A 20,199-nucleotide genomic window follows, 5' to 3' on the forward strand; every position below is an offset into this window, starting at 1 on the left:
GGCCTAACCTATTTTGACAATTGTTAAATAAATTCAATTTAATAAAATTGGATTGTTGAATATATTAAATTTAGTAAATTGTTACATCACATAATGTCAGACAGTGAGATGAATAATACTGATAACAGTAGATCTAGCTCTATAGCTAGTGAATCTGATCTACCGTTGACAGCAATCCAAACACTAGTTAAAAGTAGTAACTGTTCTGAGAATGAATCAACCCATGTTTCTTTGCAACAACAATTAGAAGTAGAACCCACTGTGAGTTTAAATGTATGTTTGAAAACCTTAAGTCATTACTAAATGCTAAATTTGCTGAACAGAATGAAATACAGAATACAAATTTTAACAAGTTAAGCCTAGACTTAAATGCCAAACTTGATCAACAAAATGAGAAATTAGCAGATTTAAATAGTAAGCTTGAACAACAAGACATTAAACATGAAACAAGTTTGAATGAATTAAGGACAGAAATTTTTAATAGATTAGACCAAATTACAACTGACATGAACAATAAATTTGATAATGCATCAACTATGCGCAATGAATTGAAATCTGAGTTGTATGTTGAGGTTGCTAAAGTCAGTGAGCAGTCTAATAAACTAGCTGTTGATTTTGATAAAAAACTGACTACTAACTGTGATCAAATAAACACAAAACTGAGTAGTAGGATAGATCAATTTGAAAATAAGAATGTAGACTTAAAAACAGACATTGATAGAGTTCAGAAGTTAGTGGAAAATACTGGTGTTTGTTGTGATGAAAGCAATGTAGCTTTGAGAGGTAAGATAGATAGCATACAAGCTCAATTATCATGTGAGATTGAGCGAGTTCATGAAAAGATTAATGAAGTTAAATTAGTGGCTGGAAATAATGCGGCAATTAAAGTAGTCAGTTCGGGTACGAATGGAAATTCGGCAGAGGCTTATTTATTGAAATTTTCGGGTTTGTGCGGCAGCGTACATCTGATGCAATTTTTACGGGTAGCACGAAAGTATGATGAAATAAGCGGGGATCCTTGGGCACTAAAAGTTTTAGCGTTGACAAAAAACATGACAGATAACGCGGGACAATGGGCACGAGCCAATTTGGATTTTTGGGACAATTTTGCGGCGTTTGAAACTAGTTTTAAAAATAAATTTTGGAACCGGCAGGTACAAAGAGACTTTACCAATGACTTGGCGTCACGCGGACATTTTCAAATGGATCGCACTGATATTGTGACATATGTAATGGGGTACTATGATAGGAATGCCGACTTAGATCGTCCGTTAGCAATGAAGGAATTTTTGTTGGACATAGCTAACCATTTTCCTGCTCACTGGGGAAGTATATTAAGAACTGCTGATAACATAAATGACCGAGATGACTTAGAGAATTTGTTGACAAATTTGGGCTATGGGATCAATGAAACAGATACCGGAACCAGAGAGAGTAACTACAATAGGAGGGATGACGGTGACCGACGCAGGGGACAAGCCAACGATCAGTATAACCGAAATGACTCCAGAGTCAACCACGGAGCAGATAGACGCGCTAGAGACGGAGAACGCGGGGGAAGAAGCCACAACGGACCGACCAGGCAGCAGTACAATGACAGAAATGACAGTAGGGATCATATATGACATGAGCAATCGACCACCGAACAGAAAGAAATGTACCGAACGAATATGATGAGTTTAAATGATAATGTAAACAGATGTAAGCCAATGATACAGGATTATCAATTAATAGGTGATAGCCTAGCTGTAAGACTAGCTAATTCGGTACTAGGGTACAGAGTCGTGGTAGAAAATAAGAAGAATAGTATTGGTTATTGTGTCGGTGGTCAACGGATTGAACAAGTTATTACAACTGTTAAAGAACATAATAAAAATATGGCTAAGAAAATTATATGTTGGATAGGTACGAATAACATGCTACAAAAACAGTCGGTAAATGATATTTGCACGCAGCGTAATAAGCTAATAAACGTGTTGTTGTCAAGGAATAAGGATGTAATAATGTTAACTCTGCAACCTATTCCTCAATTAGCACTGTCAGATAAAGAACACGCTTCAAAGTTGAACAAAGTGAATGATTTCATAAAACATCTAGGTGACGGTAATAAAGTGAAAGTGATTGATGTATACTCATTGTTGATAGGTACAAATCTATAAGAGATTTACGAGAAACAGATATATCTGGGGGGTAGGTATGTGACGGATCTGGTTCATTTAAATAAGAAAGGGTCAAACATGGTATATGACCACATTTTAAGTGAAATTCGAATATTTGAAACACAACATTGTATGAATGTAAATTCACCGGTTGGAACACATCAACTATGCAACCAAGCTGATATGTTTATGGATCCAGACATCAGAGAGGAGCTTTTCAATGAAGAAAAGTATAATGAAAATGATAATAAAGCGCTCATGCAGCCTTTACCGGAAATTGAAATCACGATAGGAAACCAGAAGTTCAACGGAATTTTAGACACGGGAAGCCAGGTTACTATTATTAATCAAGAAACATTTGAAAAACTACAAAAGGATTTCAACAATAAATTGCCAGTTTTACCCGTACAAAATATTAATGTGGTAGGAATTACAGGAGTGCGTAGTCGTCGGGTAGATAAGCAAGTGCTACTTCCGGTAAATTGCGTCGAAGAAATAATTGAAGTACCTTGTTTAGTAGTAAAAGACGTTAGTGTCAAGATATTATTTTGATGTGATTTTTTTGCGTCAGCACGATATTAGCCTAGATTTTAAACGTGGGTGCATAACATTATACCACAATGGAAGGCGAATGCAAGTGCAATTGATAACCGGTAAACAGTCTAACTGGATTGGTAGTTTAAAAGCAGTTAAGTCCAATTTATCCAAGACAACAATATATGAAGATGAAATGTTATGTGCGGCGGTTGAATTTTGTAAATTTAAAGAAAGTGAAGGTACCGGTAATAGTTATGTGAAGCGTATTACATCAAATCACGATATGGCCGAGCAATTGAAGACAAAAATGAAAGAGCTCAAAGAAAACAAGAATAAAGACCTTAACATAAACATTGAAAAGTTGGAAGATATATTAATGAAAAATGTAAACGTTTTTTTTTAGATAAGCCAGGTTTAATAAAAAATTTCGAAGCGAAGTTTGTGTTAAAGGATAAAGAACCATTTATAGGAAAGAGTTATCCAGTGCCATTCAGTAAGAGGAAAGAAGTAGCTGAACAATTGGAAAGGATGAAAGAAGATAAAATAATTGAAATTTCCCATAGTCCATATAATTTACCGCTGGTATGTGTGATCAAGAAGGACCAGAGTATCAGACTGTGTTTGGACTGTAGACAGCTTAACAGACATTTAGTGGGCGATTGTGAGCGCATGGATAAAGTTGAAAATATTTTACAGAAATTTATGGGCGTAAAATACTTGACTTCGTTAGATCTGACGCAAGGGTTTTTACAAGTGAACCTAGAAGAGGAGTCACGGCAATATGTGTCATTTATGTTTCAAGGCTGTAACTACAGATTCTGCAGGTTGCCGTTTGGGACTTCGATATCGTCGTCGACGTTCATCAAAGCAATGAATAGCATTTTCAAACAAGATTTTTCAGATTTCCTACATGTGTACGTAGATGACCTGTTAATTGCCTCTAAAACATATGAGGAGCATATTTGGCACATTGACCAGGTTTTAGGAAGGTTACATCAACATGGAGCTACAGTACGGCTAAAGAAGTCGGAGTTTTTGCAAACAAGAGTAAATTTTTTAGGCTACGTTATCAGTACGGATGGGATAGAGATGGACCAAGAGAAGGTGCAAAGAATATTGGAGTTAAAAGAACCAAGTAATGTTAAAGATTTACAAGCTGTATTATGGCTCATGAACTATTACAGACAATTCCACTACAAATATTCAGAACTAACAGGAAGATTTAGCCACCTGTTAAATGGAAAAAATAGATGGAAGTGGACACCAGAAGACTCAGATAATTATATAAAGTTAAAACAGGCTTTTCTCAAACAAGTGATGTTAAAACATCCAGATTTCAGCAAAGATTTTTACGTAGGGACAGATGCGTCAGATTATGCCATTTCAGCTGTTTTATACCAGATAAACGACGAAGATGACCAACAAGTTGTGATGTTCGCTAGCAGAAAGTTAATTGCAGCAGAAAAAAATTACACTACGACCGAAAAGGAACTTTTATCGATTGTCTTTGCATGCAACAAATTTCGGACATAACTGATAGGACATCCCAGAGTAATAGTGAGATCAGACCTCAAAGCATTGTCGTTTTTGAAGACCTGCAAACTGACGCACGGACGATTGATGAGGTGGAATCTGTTGTTACAAGAGTTCAACCTAGAAGTGGAGCATATCAAAGGCAAGGACAACAAGGTGGCAGATGTACTGTCAAGAATAACCGACGAAGGTATAGAGTACGACAAAATGAACACAGTAAAAATCTTTAAGAATCAACTGCGTTTGGGATTTAAACAGAATGAATTGAAGAAAATTTTTGAACGACTAGATATAGATCAGGCAGAAGATGAAAACTATGGGGAAATAATCAGAATATTAATTGGAGAAGAAGATGATGAAAAGAAGAGGAAGTTAGGACAAGTTTTCAAAATTCACGAGGGAATTTTATTCAAAAGAAATTCAAACATTGGAAATTGGTGTTTGTGTATTCCAAAAAAATTAATCACGGATGTAATAATATATAGCCATCTTAAACATGGACATCTGGGGGGTCACAAAATCTATTTGATCTTAAAGGAATATTTTGTGTTCAAGAATATGGAGAAGGTCATCAAGAAGCAACTAATAAGTTGTGAAATGTGTCAAAAGTCTAAACATGACAATAGGAAGCCTGTAGGAAATTTACAACCGATTTGCGAAACTTTCGTTATTGATAACTTCGTTATTTATAACTTTCGAAACTTGATTTGTCACGAAACTAAAGCAAATTGTGTCAATTGACTTAATAGGTGAACTTCCTACTGGACGAGGTGGGGTAAAATACATTTTTACTCTAGTAGACATTTTCTCGAAATATGTAAAGCTATATGCAGTTAAGAAACCAACAAGCAAGGTAATGTTAGACAAGATTATTGAGGAATACTTACCGGAAGTCGGACGAGTAGAATGCTTTTTAAGCGACAATGGGACGCAGTTTACGTCCAAGCTATGGAATAATACGTTGACTAAGATGGGAATAAAAATCATACATTCAAGCAGATATAATCCAGCCTCAAATCCAGTAGAACGGACCAACAAGGAAGTAGGGAAATTGTGCCGAATTTATTGTAATGAGAGTCATTCAGGATGGCCATTATACTTGAAGTTTATAGAAGACTGCCTAAACCACTCGGTGCATGAAAGTACAGGACAGATGCCGTATGAAATAATGTTCGGGAAACGGAGTAAATACTTCTTGAGCAAGCTGATAAAATTCCCCGAACAAAATTTTGACTACGACGGACGGTTGGAGCTAGTGAAGAGTACTCTTAAAACCAAAGCCGAGAAGAGACGTCAAAAATTTAACAAGCAAATAACTTCAGTCGAATATAGAATCGGAGATAAAGTGTTGGTCAAGACACACCACCTCTCAGACAAGATAAATAAAAAGATTAAAAAGTTCTTTTTACTATATGAAGGCCCATTCGAAGTAGTTGGCAGGAAAATGGCTAACGCATATGTTTTGAAAGACGTGATTAGAGACGAGATTAAGGGAACTTATAACGTGTCGCAGCTTAAGCGTTACCGTGATTAAATTGATATAGCTAATCCCTATCAACCGTTAATCATTATGTCATTAAAAGTCCTTAGATATAACAGCCAATTTTAAAGCAGAAGGGATAAGTATGTAAAGGTCAGCCATAACCCTTACCCTAGCCTGCGTGTTGTTAACACAGTTAATTATCAAGTAGCCTATGAAATTAATCGATAAAAGTAAGGCAAAACTATGTACATAAAATATTTGGTTTAGATGTCATATTATTGATAACTAGAATGTTATTGCATAATGTTGTTTATTGTTTGAGGTTCAGGATAGTTGTTTGTGCATTGTTCTCATAAGTGGAGAATTGAAAGGGAAAAGTAGTAGCGATATGAGAGTGCGGGATCATATGCTCATTAGTGAGAATTAGATGCTTTTGCAATTAATATTTTTGCCATTCCTGATGAAAATTATAATTTTATGAATGATTCATTTTATTTTTAAGTTAGGTAGGTAGGTAGTTAAAATAACCTGTAGCCTACCAGTATTGTGGTGTTTTCAGGTAGAAATCTATGTAATGTCACGAATGGAAGTCATCACATCCATCAAGAACGAAGATTTATATTTCAAAGATTTTGTAAAGTAGACTTAATTAATATTAGTACGATTTGTAAGTTCTTTGATGATCCAAATTAGATGGAATGTTATTTTAAATTACAGTTTTTGCTATGTTCAACTGTAGTTTAAAATAAGGGGGGTATTGTAACGGGTATGATCAGATTTTTCTTATACTAGAATCAAAAATCAAAATACCTCTTAACTACGGTACATGAATGACTGATAGCGCGCTCTACTATGCGACTTAATTCAAAACTCGGCCACTAGGGGTCAGCACTCTACGGGGCAAAACGTCTAGTGGACGAGTCCAAAGCCTGGGTACGGGGGAGTAGCGTATGGGGTGAGAGACTAAAGACCTAAGGGAAGGAGAAGAGAAGACAGATGAGAGGAGCTTGGTGTTGAGTGAGGTTGTACAGAGTTAGTCACTGGATGTTAGTTTAAAGTATTTGGATCATCAGGACAGGCTAGTTAGTGACGTGTTGCCCTGTGCTAACTATTTTCTCAATAAATACTCATTACTCAACACAACTTGTCTTATTACTGCTACCGGTCTTGACAACTACGAGGGTGTGGTAAAGGTAGTCGTGAAGCCGAGGAACAAGATGGCGATAGGCCTACAGGTGATCGACTGAACTGTACTGGACTACAACGACGGAAATCGAGGAGCAAGATGATGACACCGGTGATACAGGTGACCGATTGAATTGGACCACAACTACAACGACAGGTGATTGACTGAACTGGACTACAACTTCAACGACGGAGATCGAGTAAAGACGAAGTACTGTAACCTACGTAGCGACGCGATGAAGTGGCGCCAGGGGACTAAGGGAGTCGTCCAACCGGAGCTTCGACGCAGGAAGCGGCATTAAGCTAAGTGTTAAATTATAAGAATTCAATAGATTAATAAGAATTAGGCCTACATAACATAATAAATAAATAATAATAAAAAGACACCGTTACATATATAATCACAAGATGAAATTCAAACGCCGCTCGATCACCCCACCTGGGATAAAGATCCATGCAATATAACCCCTCAACCTAAATTAGAACTATTGTAATAGGCCTAGCCTAAAGCTTAAATTAGTAAATTCATTTGCCACCCTTTGTAAACTTTTATTGTGAACCCTTAGTTTCTTTTCTTTTACCATCAATTTTGTATTGTAATGAAATAAATTTAAGTTTAGATACTGTACATGGAGTTTCCATTGTATTCCTAGCTTGTATTTGTAGCCTTGTTACACTGCATAATTTAAGAGTAAAAGCTCTTTCTAAAAATGTATAGTTAAATGTAGTTGAAATCAAAATTTCCTGAGTAATTTACGTCAGAATGTGAAATGTTAACATTTTTTTACGAAAACATAATTTTTATGACCTTTTCAAAACTACATAAAATTGTTATAACCAACCTCAGATTCAGAGATATATAAATTGTAGGGAGTTTATTGCAGTTTCAGATGGTGATGGAAACGATCCACCACCAAAATATATTTTGAACTCTCTTCTTTAACAAACTATATTTCTCGCTACATAATAGTCACTCAATACTATTTTATATATATGAAAATGAATCCTCAGAATCTCCATCTTTCTAAAAGTATAATATAAGTCTCAGCTTGAACTGTACTCTCCATTAATAGTTACGGCAGCAGGAACAATGACCGCGACGCGTTTTGCGCCTTTGTTTGTGTTATGTTTATTGGATCTGAGGATTGTATAGCTGTTAAGTTCTGTACCGCAATAGTTTCATTATACAGAAGTACTATTTACCTATTGTGTACTACTCTCAAAAGTTGTCAATTAAAAAATTAGTGGTTCTAAACAACAACAAAAACCATTATACTCCTGATTATACTTATCGTAAATTTAAAAAATATAATTTTTAGTAACTTCTTGTCAATTTCCGTGAAACTACTACATAGCCTATTTGTAGAATGCATTTTTCTGCACAGTTTGACATGTCTAACGTATTCATATGACTTTTGGTTCTCGAGATATAAGCTATTTTGTGCGCGGCGGCCCCCCAACTTCACCCCCTCCCCCCCATGTTATTAACCACCTAGAAATGGGACAACATCGATTTTCTTCGTCTACTAGGTACCCATAGCAACAATCAAAAGTCAAATTTCGTTACACTTTTATGCATGCTCAAACCCCCTCAGCGCCTGGACTACCAGACCACTTCCAAACATTGTTGGGTAGTAAGTACTTCATTTTGACATGTGATCAATTATTTTAAATATGAAGGGGGTGTTGTGACCCATCATTTCGAATTAATTTTTTAAGCTGAACTCAATTCCATGATCCGTTTTTCATTTTCATATTTTGATTTTGAAATATTGACATTTTGTACAAAAAAATTGCAATATTTCATAAATAAAACTTGATGACAAAAAATTGATTGCGGCATTGAGTTTAGCTTAAAAAAGTAGTTCAAAATGATGGGTCACAACACCCCCTTCATATTTAAAATAATTTATCACATTTCAAAATGGCAGAGCCAAGATGGCGGCCGAAAAAATTACATCTGCCATAACCAAGTGAAAATAGGTCGACAATGACTGGTAGTGTATACTTATCTTTATCTAGCACTATTTTGAGATTATGGTCTTAGATTGTAAATGCACATTGTTAAAATGGGCTAAAAATAAAGTTTTAAAAAGCCCTCATAACTTTATAATGGATCAAGATTTTTTTAAACTGTTTGCGGTAACAACATTAAATTGTAATCAGGGTAACAATCTAGTTTGAAATAATGGGTCACAACCCCAACCCCACCTTTACATTTGAAAAAAATATTTTGCATCCAATATGGCGGATCCAAGATGGCGGCCGGAAATGACCACCTTTTCAAAATAAAGTACTTACTACCCAACAATGTTTTAAAGTGGTCTGGGATTGATATTTGAAAAAATGTAGAAAAAAGTTGGGGGGGGGGACAATTAAAACTCACCCTGTATACTGTCTTCCATTTTATTTTGGTTTGAAAATGGATCATATGACCTGAAACTTGTAATACTTTCAGTAATTTTGATAGGATGGAAGACGTACAAGGTATGATAACCGTAACATATTGTCATGGTACCTTGAGTGAGGGGGGCAAGTTGACCAAAGAAAAATACCAATTCATCTGGTAAAGCAGAACTTTGATTTATTCGTCTCCTTGTCTGGTGGCAAACCTGCTAACTTCCCTAGTTTACAATAAACTCGCACTAGGCCCTAGGCGTACACTCTCGCTGTCCTCTTGATGTCGTCTGGTCCTCCCCTATATCTCGGCCTTGGCGTCTCACCCTCCATGCAGGTTGATCGTGATTCCCCATGGTCTCTTCTCTGCTGCTACACTCTCTCTACTCCTCTGTCTTCGCTTCTCTGTGGTCTCTCCCCTCAAGTTCCAAGTCCAGTGCTACCAGCTTACGAGTATATTAATTTGTTTTTGTTCCAATGGCGGGAGAATATTGGGGTCATTGGGGTCCCAAAGCACATTATTTCAAGCAACAGCCAAAGAACTTTAATTTATACACCATGCTTGACACATAATAACTAAAAAAATTATCCTTCGTCTTGTGGTATGTAACATGAATATAAATTGAATCCAAGCCATGTTTCTTGTTGTTATAGTTTAGTTATTCATCTTTGTTTTGAAGATATAATGATGTGCAATATGTTTTGCTGAGTATCATGTTGTACTCTGATGTTGTATGTGTCTTGCTAAGTATCATGTTGTCCATAGGTGTAGAGTTGCTGGTGTTGGCACACAACTGCTTCACCAAGGTGTGTCATATGGAAGGCATCTCCTCTGTACTCAACCTGTCTCACTCTCTCACCAGTAGACTGCTCAACTGTAACCAGTGGCCTCTGATGGTAAGTGTGCTATCAACTTTTTTATGGGAGTTTTCTATAAGCTAGTACTCCTACAAACACTTATTCTGAAATAGAGGGCTAGTTCAAATCTGCCTTACCAAATTTATTAGAGTTCTACAGGTCCCCAACAGTTGGCCCAATGAGCTCGTTTCAGTTAAAAAATCATTTTCAAGCCAATCTGGAGTTGGGGCAGTGATGCTAAGCTTTAATTATCTTGATCACAAAAAGTATCCTTAATGTGGGCAATTTAAAATTTAAGATTTTAGCATTCAGGATTGCCTGAGACGATGATGATATTTCCATGACCGTAGAAAATGTTCATGAATTCACTATCATCGCAGGAGATGTTCATAACTTTGCTGCGACGGCAGGAGACAATTAACAAATCCAATGCTACCCCAAGGAGCACTCACAATTCTCCAAGACCGCAGGAGACAATTAACAAATCCACTGCTACCCCAAGGAGCACTCACAATTATCCACGACCGCAGGAGACAATTAACAAATCCACTGCTACCCCAAGGAGCACTCACAATTATCCACGACCGCAGGAGACAATTAACAAATCCAATGCTACCCCAAGGAGCACTCACAATTCTCCACGACGGCAGGAGACTATTAACAAATCCACTGCTACCCCAAGGAGCACTCACAATTCTCCACGACCGCAGGAGACAATTAACAAATCCACTGCTACCCCAAGGAGCACTCACAATTATCCACGACCGCAGGAGACAATTAACAAATCCACTGCTACCCCAAGGAGCACTCACAATTCTCCACGACCGCAGGAGACAATTAACAAATCCACTGCTACCCCAAGGAGCACTCACAATTCTCCACGACGGCAGGAAACAATTAAAAAATCCACTGCTACCCCAAGGAGCACTCACAATTCTCCACGACCGCAGGAGACAATTAACAAATCCACTGCTACCCCAAGGAGCACTCACCCACGACCGCAGGAGACAATTAACAAATCCACTGCTACACCAAGGAGCACTCACAATTCTCCACGACCGCAGGAGACAATTAACAAATCCACTGCTACCCCAAGGAGCACTCACAATTCTCCACGACCGCAGGAGACAATTAACAAATCCATATAGTATCCAACAGTCAATGCTCAAAGTAATCACTCGTAGAACCCTAGGATTTATACCAAGAATGTATCTGTAGAGAAATTGGAACTCTACAAAAAATTATTGTTGTATATTAGAATGGTTTATCCTTACAAAATAGAGTTAATTGATGTTTTCTTCATGTTGCAGGTACGCTTGCTGACTGGAATCAGCCGATACACTGAAATGAGCTACATATTCCAGATATTGAAAGACAATGATCAGTTTGAGTACTTGTTGGGAAAAGGTTTGGATAAGGTATGTGTGTAAAATATATTTCTGCGGCTTGGATCAACTTACGGAATGATTTAATAAGCTATTTTTACCAAAGATAGTTTGTATGTACATGTTTTCTTATGTATAAGAATGATGTTAAATTACATTCAGTAAGTGTTATTTACAAAAATGAGTACACTATGAGTAAAATAGTTGTTAAAGATTTGTTGGTTGTGTTTGTCGATGATGGACTATCAAATTTTTTTTCCAGAAAAATATGTCTTATGTATCCCACATTTTATTTTTTTAGGACAGTGGGCTCTCTCTAACACCCCACGACTCTCTTCCCAATTTATGACATCTATGGTTTTAAAAACTGTCAGCGATGGTAAAATTCTAATTTTTGTGTATAGTGCAAATTTTTTTTCTTGTCATTAAGGTAAGATATAGGAAAGGTAAGGAAATAGTCTTTTTTCCCATTAAGGTAAAGCCTGCTGACCCATCACAAACCCTACCCGGGCTCTTTTGGTATATAATACATCTGTATCCCTTTTTCTAGAGATTTAAAACTTCACCATCTATAACAAAACAATTGCTCATTAAATGAGTTTGTGAATAATAGGATTGAGTGTTGTTTGTGCAGCATCCCCAACTGATGGCTGCCACATTGGAGTTTGTACGTCACGACAAAGAGTTGTTCTCGCTGGTGGCTCATCATTTCAGCATGTACAGTGACCTAGCTTCTCTCTATGAAGAGGAAGCTAGAGCTGAACTGTCCAAAGTTGAGGTTAGACAACTTAATAATATTTTCAGTTGCTAGAGTTAATATTAAAATATTACAGTTGTAGTCAAGATATGCCTTAACTTAAAAAAGATCATTTAGAAAGAGTTATGAATATATTTGTCATCCAATCGAGGCATCATCTAGCAAGCGATTTTTCAAAGTTTCATCCCAACCAACTAGCAAGCAATACTTTTGTGTTTGAGAAAGTTTTTGCTTATATTTGTTCTCCTTTTTTTGCAGATCAGTGAGGCAGGAGTCGCAGTGAACAGCCACAACAAGACTTGCTTACAAACTGTCATGTCCAAGTACAGTGATGCAACAGAGCACTACATGCAGGTACAGAATTATTTTGGAGGGTTGCATGGGATTTAAAGTATCATTTCGTTTAGAGAATTTAAAACTACATGGCGGCATTTCTCGGTACCATCGGTTCTTGAGAAAACTAGTAGTACTGAAGACGGATGTTAAAATGTTTGCCGATGAAGACTATGCACCACAGCATTGGACAAACTGTGGGCTCTGCAACGAAAATCCGTCCCTGGGTGCTAAATTATTTTTGTTGTTTATTCACTTAAATTCTATGTGTCTATACCAAAATCGAACCCCCCCCCCCCTAACATTGGATAAGCAACCATGGCAACCTTGTAATCAAGGCAGCATTGTAATAAACTCAATCATATATCCTTTCTCACAATTATAGAAAAATCGCTTTCCTCCTGCAACCAATTACAATTTTCTTTCTTGACACGACAACGTCTAAAGAAAATCAATGGAATGTCGGTAATGAATGGATGGTCGATCATTGTCAAAAATATTAATAATTCAATTATATATAATATTTCTATTTAAAGAATTTTAACCTGCTGTTAAACAGTTCTCTCACCTAAACATGCTTCAAATGTTACCGCTCAATAGGATGAAAAGTGTACTAGAAGTATTCAAAGTCGGTCAAAGAATTTTCTAAACAACCTCGCAATATAAGATGTGACTTGTATCGATTGTATTATCTCAGGCCAAGAAGATGAAGTGTGGGGTGGTCAGTGTGCAGCAGGCTGAGCTGATAGCAGTCCAGTTGTCTCTCCTCAACAACACTACAGAGTCTCACGTACCTCGTATAATCAACCTGACACAAGAACAGGCAGTCAACCTGGTCAATACTGTCTTGAGGTACGGATGAAGTTGTTATTTCACATTTGTTTTGTTGAAGGAAAGGCTCTAGTCCAGGATTTTAAATTGTAAAAAAAGTAGGATAGCAGCTAGCTTACCTTGAAAGTGTATGTAGGCCATTGAACATGTAGAAAATACACTGTGCAAACAATATTTCGTCGCCTGAGGGACTTTGTCAAGTGTAGAGAAAGAGTTTACAAATTACAAAATGGCTGCTGTCATGGCTGTTGTCAAGTTATTTAACATTTGATAAGAGTCCTTGGAGGCTAGGGGCCATCTTAGATGATTTCAAACAGCTGCTAATGAGTCCAAAAATATGTTTTTAAAACACCAAAGTGATTATAATTTTAACATGTAAAGCACTGTGAGATTAGAAATTATTTTTGTAGTTTTCAATTATTTTCCAAGGGAGTCCATGGAAGGTGACGGCCATCTTGAATTTGCCTGCTATAAGAGCCATGTTAATTTTGTTAATTTCAAACAGCCGCTGAAGAGCTACCATACCAAAATATTTTTTCAAATACCAAAGTGATTGTAATTGAAATATCTAGTGCACTGTTTTTAATTGTTTTTTTAGTTAGAACGTCTAGGCTCTAAGGACTATTAGGTTGTTAATCCTAAATATGCAGTGATCATAGGATGATACTAAAGATGATACAATTTCTAAAAATCTCACTCTAGGCAAGGATTACAATTCATTATAGAAGGGTAGCTGAGTCAAGATACCATTCGCTTGGTTATCAGATGGTCGTCAGTCCTAAAAAGACTGGAGCTTTTTAATGGTTTGAAAATTCACTCAGATGTTTTGAATCATTGAATGGTCCTGAATACTAGCTGGTCTTTGTCAGAACACAGCTGTCATTTAATTTCTCTTCACTAATTTTTGCCTTAAATGCACCCTAATGTGGTTGTCATAGAAATCTAAACTAATCATGTGTTGAATAAATTATATAACAGCTTTGTTTCTGATAAAGATCAGCTGGGTCCAGTTTCGAACCAACAAAAGCATCTGACTTTTCTCAAGATTAAACCCTTCTGAGTACTAGCGCTGTATTCACTCACTCAGCACCCAGCTAGCTAAGCTTAGTACATAGTCTTCTCTTACTCAAGACCAACAATGTAGCAACGCCCCCACTCACCATAGTAATAACTAATAACAAATGTGTAAACAATAAACATAAAAAATTGCGCAAACACTCCACATGAATTAGTGCTACAGCTGTAATGGTAGACCAGGACTACGGCATTGCCACTTTGTCTCATCGCGGCCTTGATAGAGGAGGCTATGTACTGGTAGGTAGTGTGTAGAATACACCATAGTTAACATAATCCAACACCAATCTTGTAGTCCATCTATAAATTAGTTTCTTCTGTCGTAGTTGTGAGCAGGCGCACATTGTGGCCAGTGCGTACAACATCCCTGTAGACTGGAGTGCAGCTCTCTACCACAACTGTGTAGTGAAGGGAGATTCTACCTACCTTAACACCTGGACCAGACACCACGAGCTCACCAAGACTGTCGTACAAGACGTGGTCAGGAGGTCAGTGTTAAAGTTATAGATTTGACTAATGATAAAACTTGACATTCCACCCCCAGATTAATATTGTCCCCAGTTTTAAAATCAAAATTGATGTAGTCGAAATGAGCCTGATAGCGCTGATATAAACTAATGTTTTCTGAATTCAAAGACTTTAAACCAGTCCAACTCATAGGGAATGCCGGATTTACAACTGAGTCGTAACTACAACAAAGTTATATTATAGCTTATTTTACAACTAAGCCTAAGACCGCAAGCTTAAGTGGACCGCAATTTTTTGTAAAAAAACTATATTTTTAGAACTAAAAACTAACTTTTTATTTTCAAAAATTAATAATTTGCCGCGATTTGGGGTAAGGATGATGACATGAGTGGTAAGAGATCTTTTAGAGTTTAAGTTTGCAGTTTTTATGTTTCTTAAGCTGGAGTGAACGCTTTCCTATTCAGGCAAGCCTTCCATCCTAACAAAAATCTTAATAACACTATTTATAACAAGACTAAGCTTTGTGTAATTTTCTCGCAGATATCACGGTGAGAAAGATTTGGAGACAAACATGAGATGGTTTGTGTCGTCTGTGAGTCTCCTGGACGTCAAGTACAGAGTGGCCAGTCAGCTGGGCTTCAAGGACATTCTGCAAAATCTGCTCAGCAGTCCAGACATGGCCTACCTCAAGGACACTGTGTGGCAGAGCGGCTTCAAGAGTCAGTTGTTGTAGACTAACTCTCCTTTGAGAAATGACGTTGTGGTCTTTGAGGTTAAATTTTGTCACATCACTAACATGGTGCACTGACGTTTTTAGCCAGTTTTAAATTTTCATCTCTAGAAAAAAATAGAGTTTTTATCTCCACTACTATAGTAGCAGTGCTCTGTTACTACCTTTATGATGACTATCATTAATTGAGGAGCTGGTCTAGTGGTTAGAGCGCGGGACTTCGGTTCCTGAGGTCCTGAGTACAAATCCCGCCAAATCACCATTAGATTTTATCTAAATGATAATGCCGCAACCCCTAGGTCTAGCCTAATGCAAAAAACAATTCCGAGCTCATGCCTAGCGTCGTAGGACAAAAAAAGAAATAAGACCAAAATGTCCATGATACTGTTGTGACATTCACTGTACTCTACCCTGAAGACCACGATAGTAATCGATCGTGACCTTGGAATTTTCTTTGAGTAATCTTAAAGTACCTGTAATTTGTATCTGAATTGTTTATAATTTAAATTCAAAAGGGGTTTCAAATGTAGTATCTGCATCATGCTGATATACATCAAAAATTATCACAATTACTTTTACACCACATTAAAAAATTATTATTTCTAGTTTTAGTAAAACAAGACTTTCTATTGTTTTGCTGTTATATTTTGTCTTATCCGCCAAGGATTAATCTAAACTTATTTTTCACTTGATAATAAAATACTGCATTTATTTTTGGAAAGCAATAACTAAGATTTATTTCATAAAATATCTGGAAAGTTCACAAGCTCTTAGCATGATTTGAAAAAAAATTGTTCAACAAGTCGCCTACCAGCTTTCACACTCAGATAAGAAAGGTCTCATGTCACATGGTATTGAAGTTGTTAATACTTCCTCCTTTGAAAACTTTCATGGAGTTTAAAATTGCAAAATTAAATCATAATTCAGCAAATATAGTTATTTTATTTTAATTATACAAACTGTGATATGGGCTGTGCATGAAATGTAGTAAAACAATCTTAGCTTTTATATAACTTTGTAAGTATAAGTTTTAAAGTACTATATTAGAGGTGAAATCACTTATTACTGTTTTGCCTACCAAAAAACTATATTAAAGTATTTAGCATACCTATATGAAATTGTTACCTATATTTTACTTGTAAAACTCAATTGTATAGCTATAGTATCTGTATATTTATAAGAGATGAAAATAAATAATTGCCATTATACGCTTGTGTTGAATTGACTTTAGTGAATTTCCCACGAGGGTAATAGAAGAAGAAGAAGAGAAGAAGAAGAAAAAGCGCTTTATTTTCTAAATACCCAGTGCACAATAATTCGTCCCACGCAGGGGACGTTCCTATGCGCTACAACAATAACCTCTCGGTCGTCTGCCGGGTTGGCACGTCTAAAACTAAATCAAAACAGTTATTGGACTCCTTTAAAATAAAATTATAAATCTTTCCTTAAACTAACAATTATGGCCAATATTTTAAAATTAAGAAATATAATACAATCCAACCAGTTTCTCTAGTTATATCGGGTTTTTTTTTTCAGAAGTTTGGAAGAGTACGATATTTAAATTTTTATGATATTTTTTTCCTCAATTGTTAAATTCTTGTATTAAAATCCACCTGTATTGCCAGGTGTTTTTTAAATAATTTACTAACGCACGCCAATCCCTGCCATTTAAAAAACTAATATAATCCCGTTCAGAAAGGACTCTATTGTGTAAAAATGTTAATCTAAGATTACTTAAAATTGGACAAATAGCGATGAAATGAAATGTGGTTTCAATTTCACCCATATTACAAAGAGAACAGAACTTATTTCCCGTTGACCAAGGTTTACCATTCAAATAGAGCAGCTCTGCCCTAGCCTTAATTATCCAGGAAACGAAGCTGACATCGGCGTTATCAGTAAGGTAGCTTCTATCGCCAAGTTCAAGGCCAAGGTCCAAGGTCGAGGCTGATCAGCTGACTGTGGTGAATGGACGTGCGTGCGCGCCCTATACACTCTCCTATCCATACGTCACTCAGCTTTTCCACCACCGTCAGACATCTCGATTTTACCGCCTCTGATCCAAAATCTACATCAACCCCTACCTTCTCACCTAGCATCTTCCACTGTCTGCACCAATCTAAGTTATGGTTTATAATTTGTTTGGCTAGAATCAAAGGAAGTCTATTATCGGAGAAATGTAGTACTTTTAATAGGTAATTTAAATTCGTAATCATATTATAAAAAAACACTTTTTTAAATCCACTTTCTAAATAAATCACATAGTTTGGCGTGTTACCCCCACGAGGGTAATAAGCAAATACCCTAGGTCTCATTGTAAGACTTTACTTTTTCATTTTTATGTCTCCAGAGTTAAAATTAAAATGGTTCAAATCACCATCTGTTCAAATTCATATACATACATATAAATACATTTTTATTGGCCTATGGAAGTCCGGTAGCACGATTACTCTAGTAAAAATCATCAACTACTATGGAGTTTGCGAACCATATTGATCGGACTATGGGAACATGGTTCTAAGGTGTGGGTCCATTTTCGACCATTGTAACATAAAATTTTGCAATTTTCCCCAAACTATGTAGAGGATCTTAAAGATTAAGTATATTGAAGCATCGTTGTATGCTTAATAGTTTCCAAGGACTTCACAGAGACATTTCCCAAAAATTTTTATTTATAATTGCCATATTATTTTTATGGAGAATAAGTACACTGTTGAAGTTTGCTTGTTTATGGATATATTTTGATCAAACTTGGCAAATCGATTTTCTTTATAACTTACTAAGCTTATAGTATTTCAATAAAAACACTCTGTATTACCCTCCCTATAGCATCAAACCTAAAAAGTATTCATTAAAATTTAATAGGAAATAAATCTGAAAATTTTAAGGAGTTATTTAAGAGAAATTCCAAACAGGTAAATAGAAATTCCCTTTGTCTGCAGGTTTGCTGTGGTCGGGCTATTTTATATTATGCTAGCTTAGGCATTTTCAATCATCAGGTATTTCAGTATATTGATACTGATATATTTCAGTATATTGATGCAGGTACTGTACCAGAAAAATATTAAAATACCAATAGTTTTACTACAGACAGAAAATACTGTAAGGCAAAAAAGTTCAATCCTTCTACAAGACCTTTCATTTGTTGTTATCTAGAAGAGAATTTTCCAGCTTAAGAGTCGGCAGGAGTCAATAGTTTTGCATTGTTTTTGACCGTCAGTTGCCAGGCTAAACAGTGGTTGCCCTAGTGCCGATCAGCAAAAACATGCGTTCCTGTTGAAGCATATCCATGCACCGTAATCACAGTTTAAGTCAATATATTTATGTAGTTTAACAAAATAGTAAAATTTACAATTAAAAAGTACTGTATATAACAAATCCCATCCGCGGTTTCAATAGCTTTTATAAATGAGACATTTTGCAAATTTTTTATCTTAATAAACAATGCCATAATATACTTCAACCATTGACATTGCTGTTATGGCCAGAAAATCCAAGGTGGTCGGCGGTCCTGCCGGCTCTTAAGGTTGGCTCCAGTGCATCATCTTCTGACTCTATTGCATGGCTAAAAGCTGTTGCAAGATGGCTGGATTTAACAATTTGGGTTGAACCCATGACAGGGTTATTAAATTCCTAAATGTTTTATACATTTAAATTTTGTGAGTTTTTAAGTCCTCACTTCTAGCTATAAAATTTTCACAATAAACTAATGTAATATACGAATGTGTAAAATCAGTGTATTTTTTTATTACAACTGTTTTTACTCTAATCATTGCAGAGGGTTTTTGTAGTAAAATATATCCTTGAACTGGCTCATAGTGATGTTACCGTCACTGTCAACATCTGACACCAACATTATGTTGTTCAGCAAAACCTCATTAGGCATGACACCCAGGCTTACAAGAGCTTCTCGTAGTTCATCTTTGTTGATCAGACCATCTTTATTCCTGTCAAAAGTTCCAAACGCGTATTTGATAGACTCTTCCACTCGCATCTGTCTGGACCAAGCGATGTAACCGATGAATTCTTCAAAATCTATCGTCCCATTCTTGTCGCTATCTAATGTCTTCATAGTTTCTTCCAATTCTTCTTCTGACGCTGAATAATTCACAAAGTCTTTCAGACCCTGCTTCAAGTCTTCTTTTGTCAGGTTTCCATCTTTATTTGAGTCCATCTTGTTGAAAAGTCTTTTATAAACAGACATCTCGTTGTTTGACAATACTTCTTCCGCTTTGTAAGTTTTGTTTCTCGCGGTGACAACAGGAACCATAAACCTATGAGCAGCTCTGGTAGCAACCCTTGCAAAGCTGAGTAATGTTGGTAGAGACATGTTGATGTATGATTGGAATTCAAATTTTGAATTATTTGTTAACAGGAAATTTCATGTAAGTCTCGATGTGTAAATGTTTCTAAGTCATGTCATGTTGGTGTTGAATGTAACTCAAGTGTTGTTTATAAACATGAATGGA

General features: G+C 36.3%; 2 protein-coding genes across 2 annotated transcripts in view; one reads left to right on the forward strand and one right to left on the reverse strand.

The window, feature by feature from the left end:
* Nucleotides 1-16,910, forward strand: part of LOC128988835 (spatacsin) — a 72,785-nt gene extending 55,875 nt beyond the window's left edge. Inside the window, exons 34-40 of the mRNA XM_054410521.1 lie at nucleotides 10,061-10,191; nucleotides 11,463-11,570; nucleotides 12,172-12,315; nucleotides 12,553-12,648; nucleotides 13,325-13,479; nucleotides 14,859-15,020; nucleotides 15,541-16,910. Coding sequence (XP_054266496.1) covers nucleotides 10,061-10,191; nucleotides 11,463-11,570; nucleotides 12,172-12,315; nucleotides 12,553-12,648; nucleotides 13,325-13,479; nucleotides 14,859-15,020; nucleotides 15,541-15,733 — 989 coding nt within the window. The 3' untranslated portion in view covers nucleotides 15,734-16,910. The remainder of the gene's footprint in view (nucleotides 1-10,060; nucleotides 10,192-11,462; nucleotides 11,571-12,171; nucleotides 12,316-12,552; nucleotides 12,649-13,324; nucleotides 13,480-14,858; nucleotides 15,021-15,540) is intronic.
* Nucleotides 16,911-19,451: 2,541 nt separating this feature from the next.
* LOC128990658 (uncharacterized) lies at nucleotides 19,452-20,194 on the reverse strand. The gene has a single exon (XM_054413154.1). It carries the CDS (start codon nucleotides 20,058-20,060, stop codon nucleotides 19,500-19,502), a length of 561 nt encoding a protein of 186 aa, XP_054269129.1. The 5' UTR covers nucleotides 20,061-20,194; the 3' UTR covers nucleotides 19,452-19,499.
* Nucleotides 20,195-20,199: the final 5 nt, after the last annotated feature.

This window comes from Macrosteles quadrilineatus, unplaced genomic scaffold, assembly GCF_028750875.1.
Source record: "Macrosteles quadrilineatus isolate MER2022 unplaced genomic scaffold, UCM_ALF_1.0 Scaffold_3__2_contigs__length_128488019, whole genome shotgun sequence".
Lineage (NCBI taxonomy): Eukaryota > Metazoa > Arthropoda > Insecta > Hemiptera > Cicadellidae > Macrosteles > Macrosteles quadrilineatus.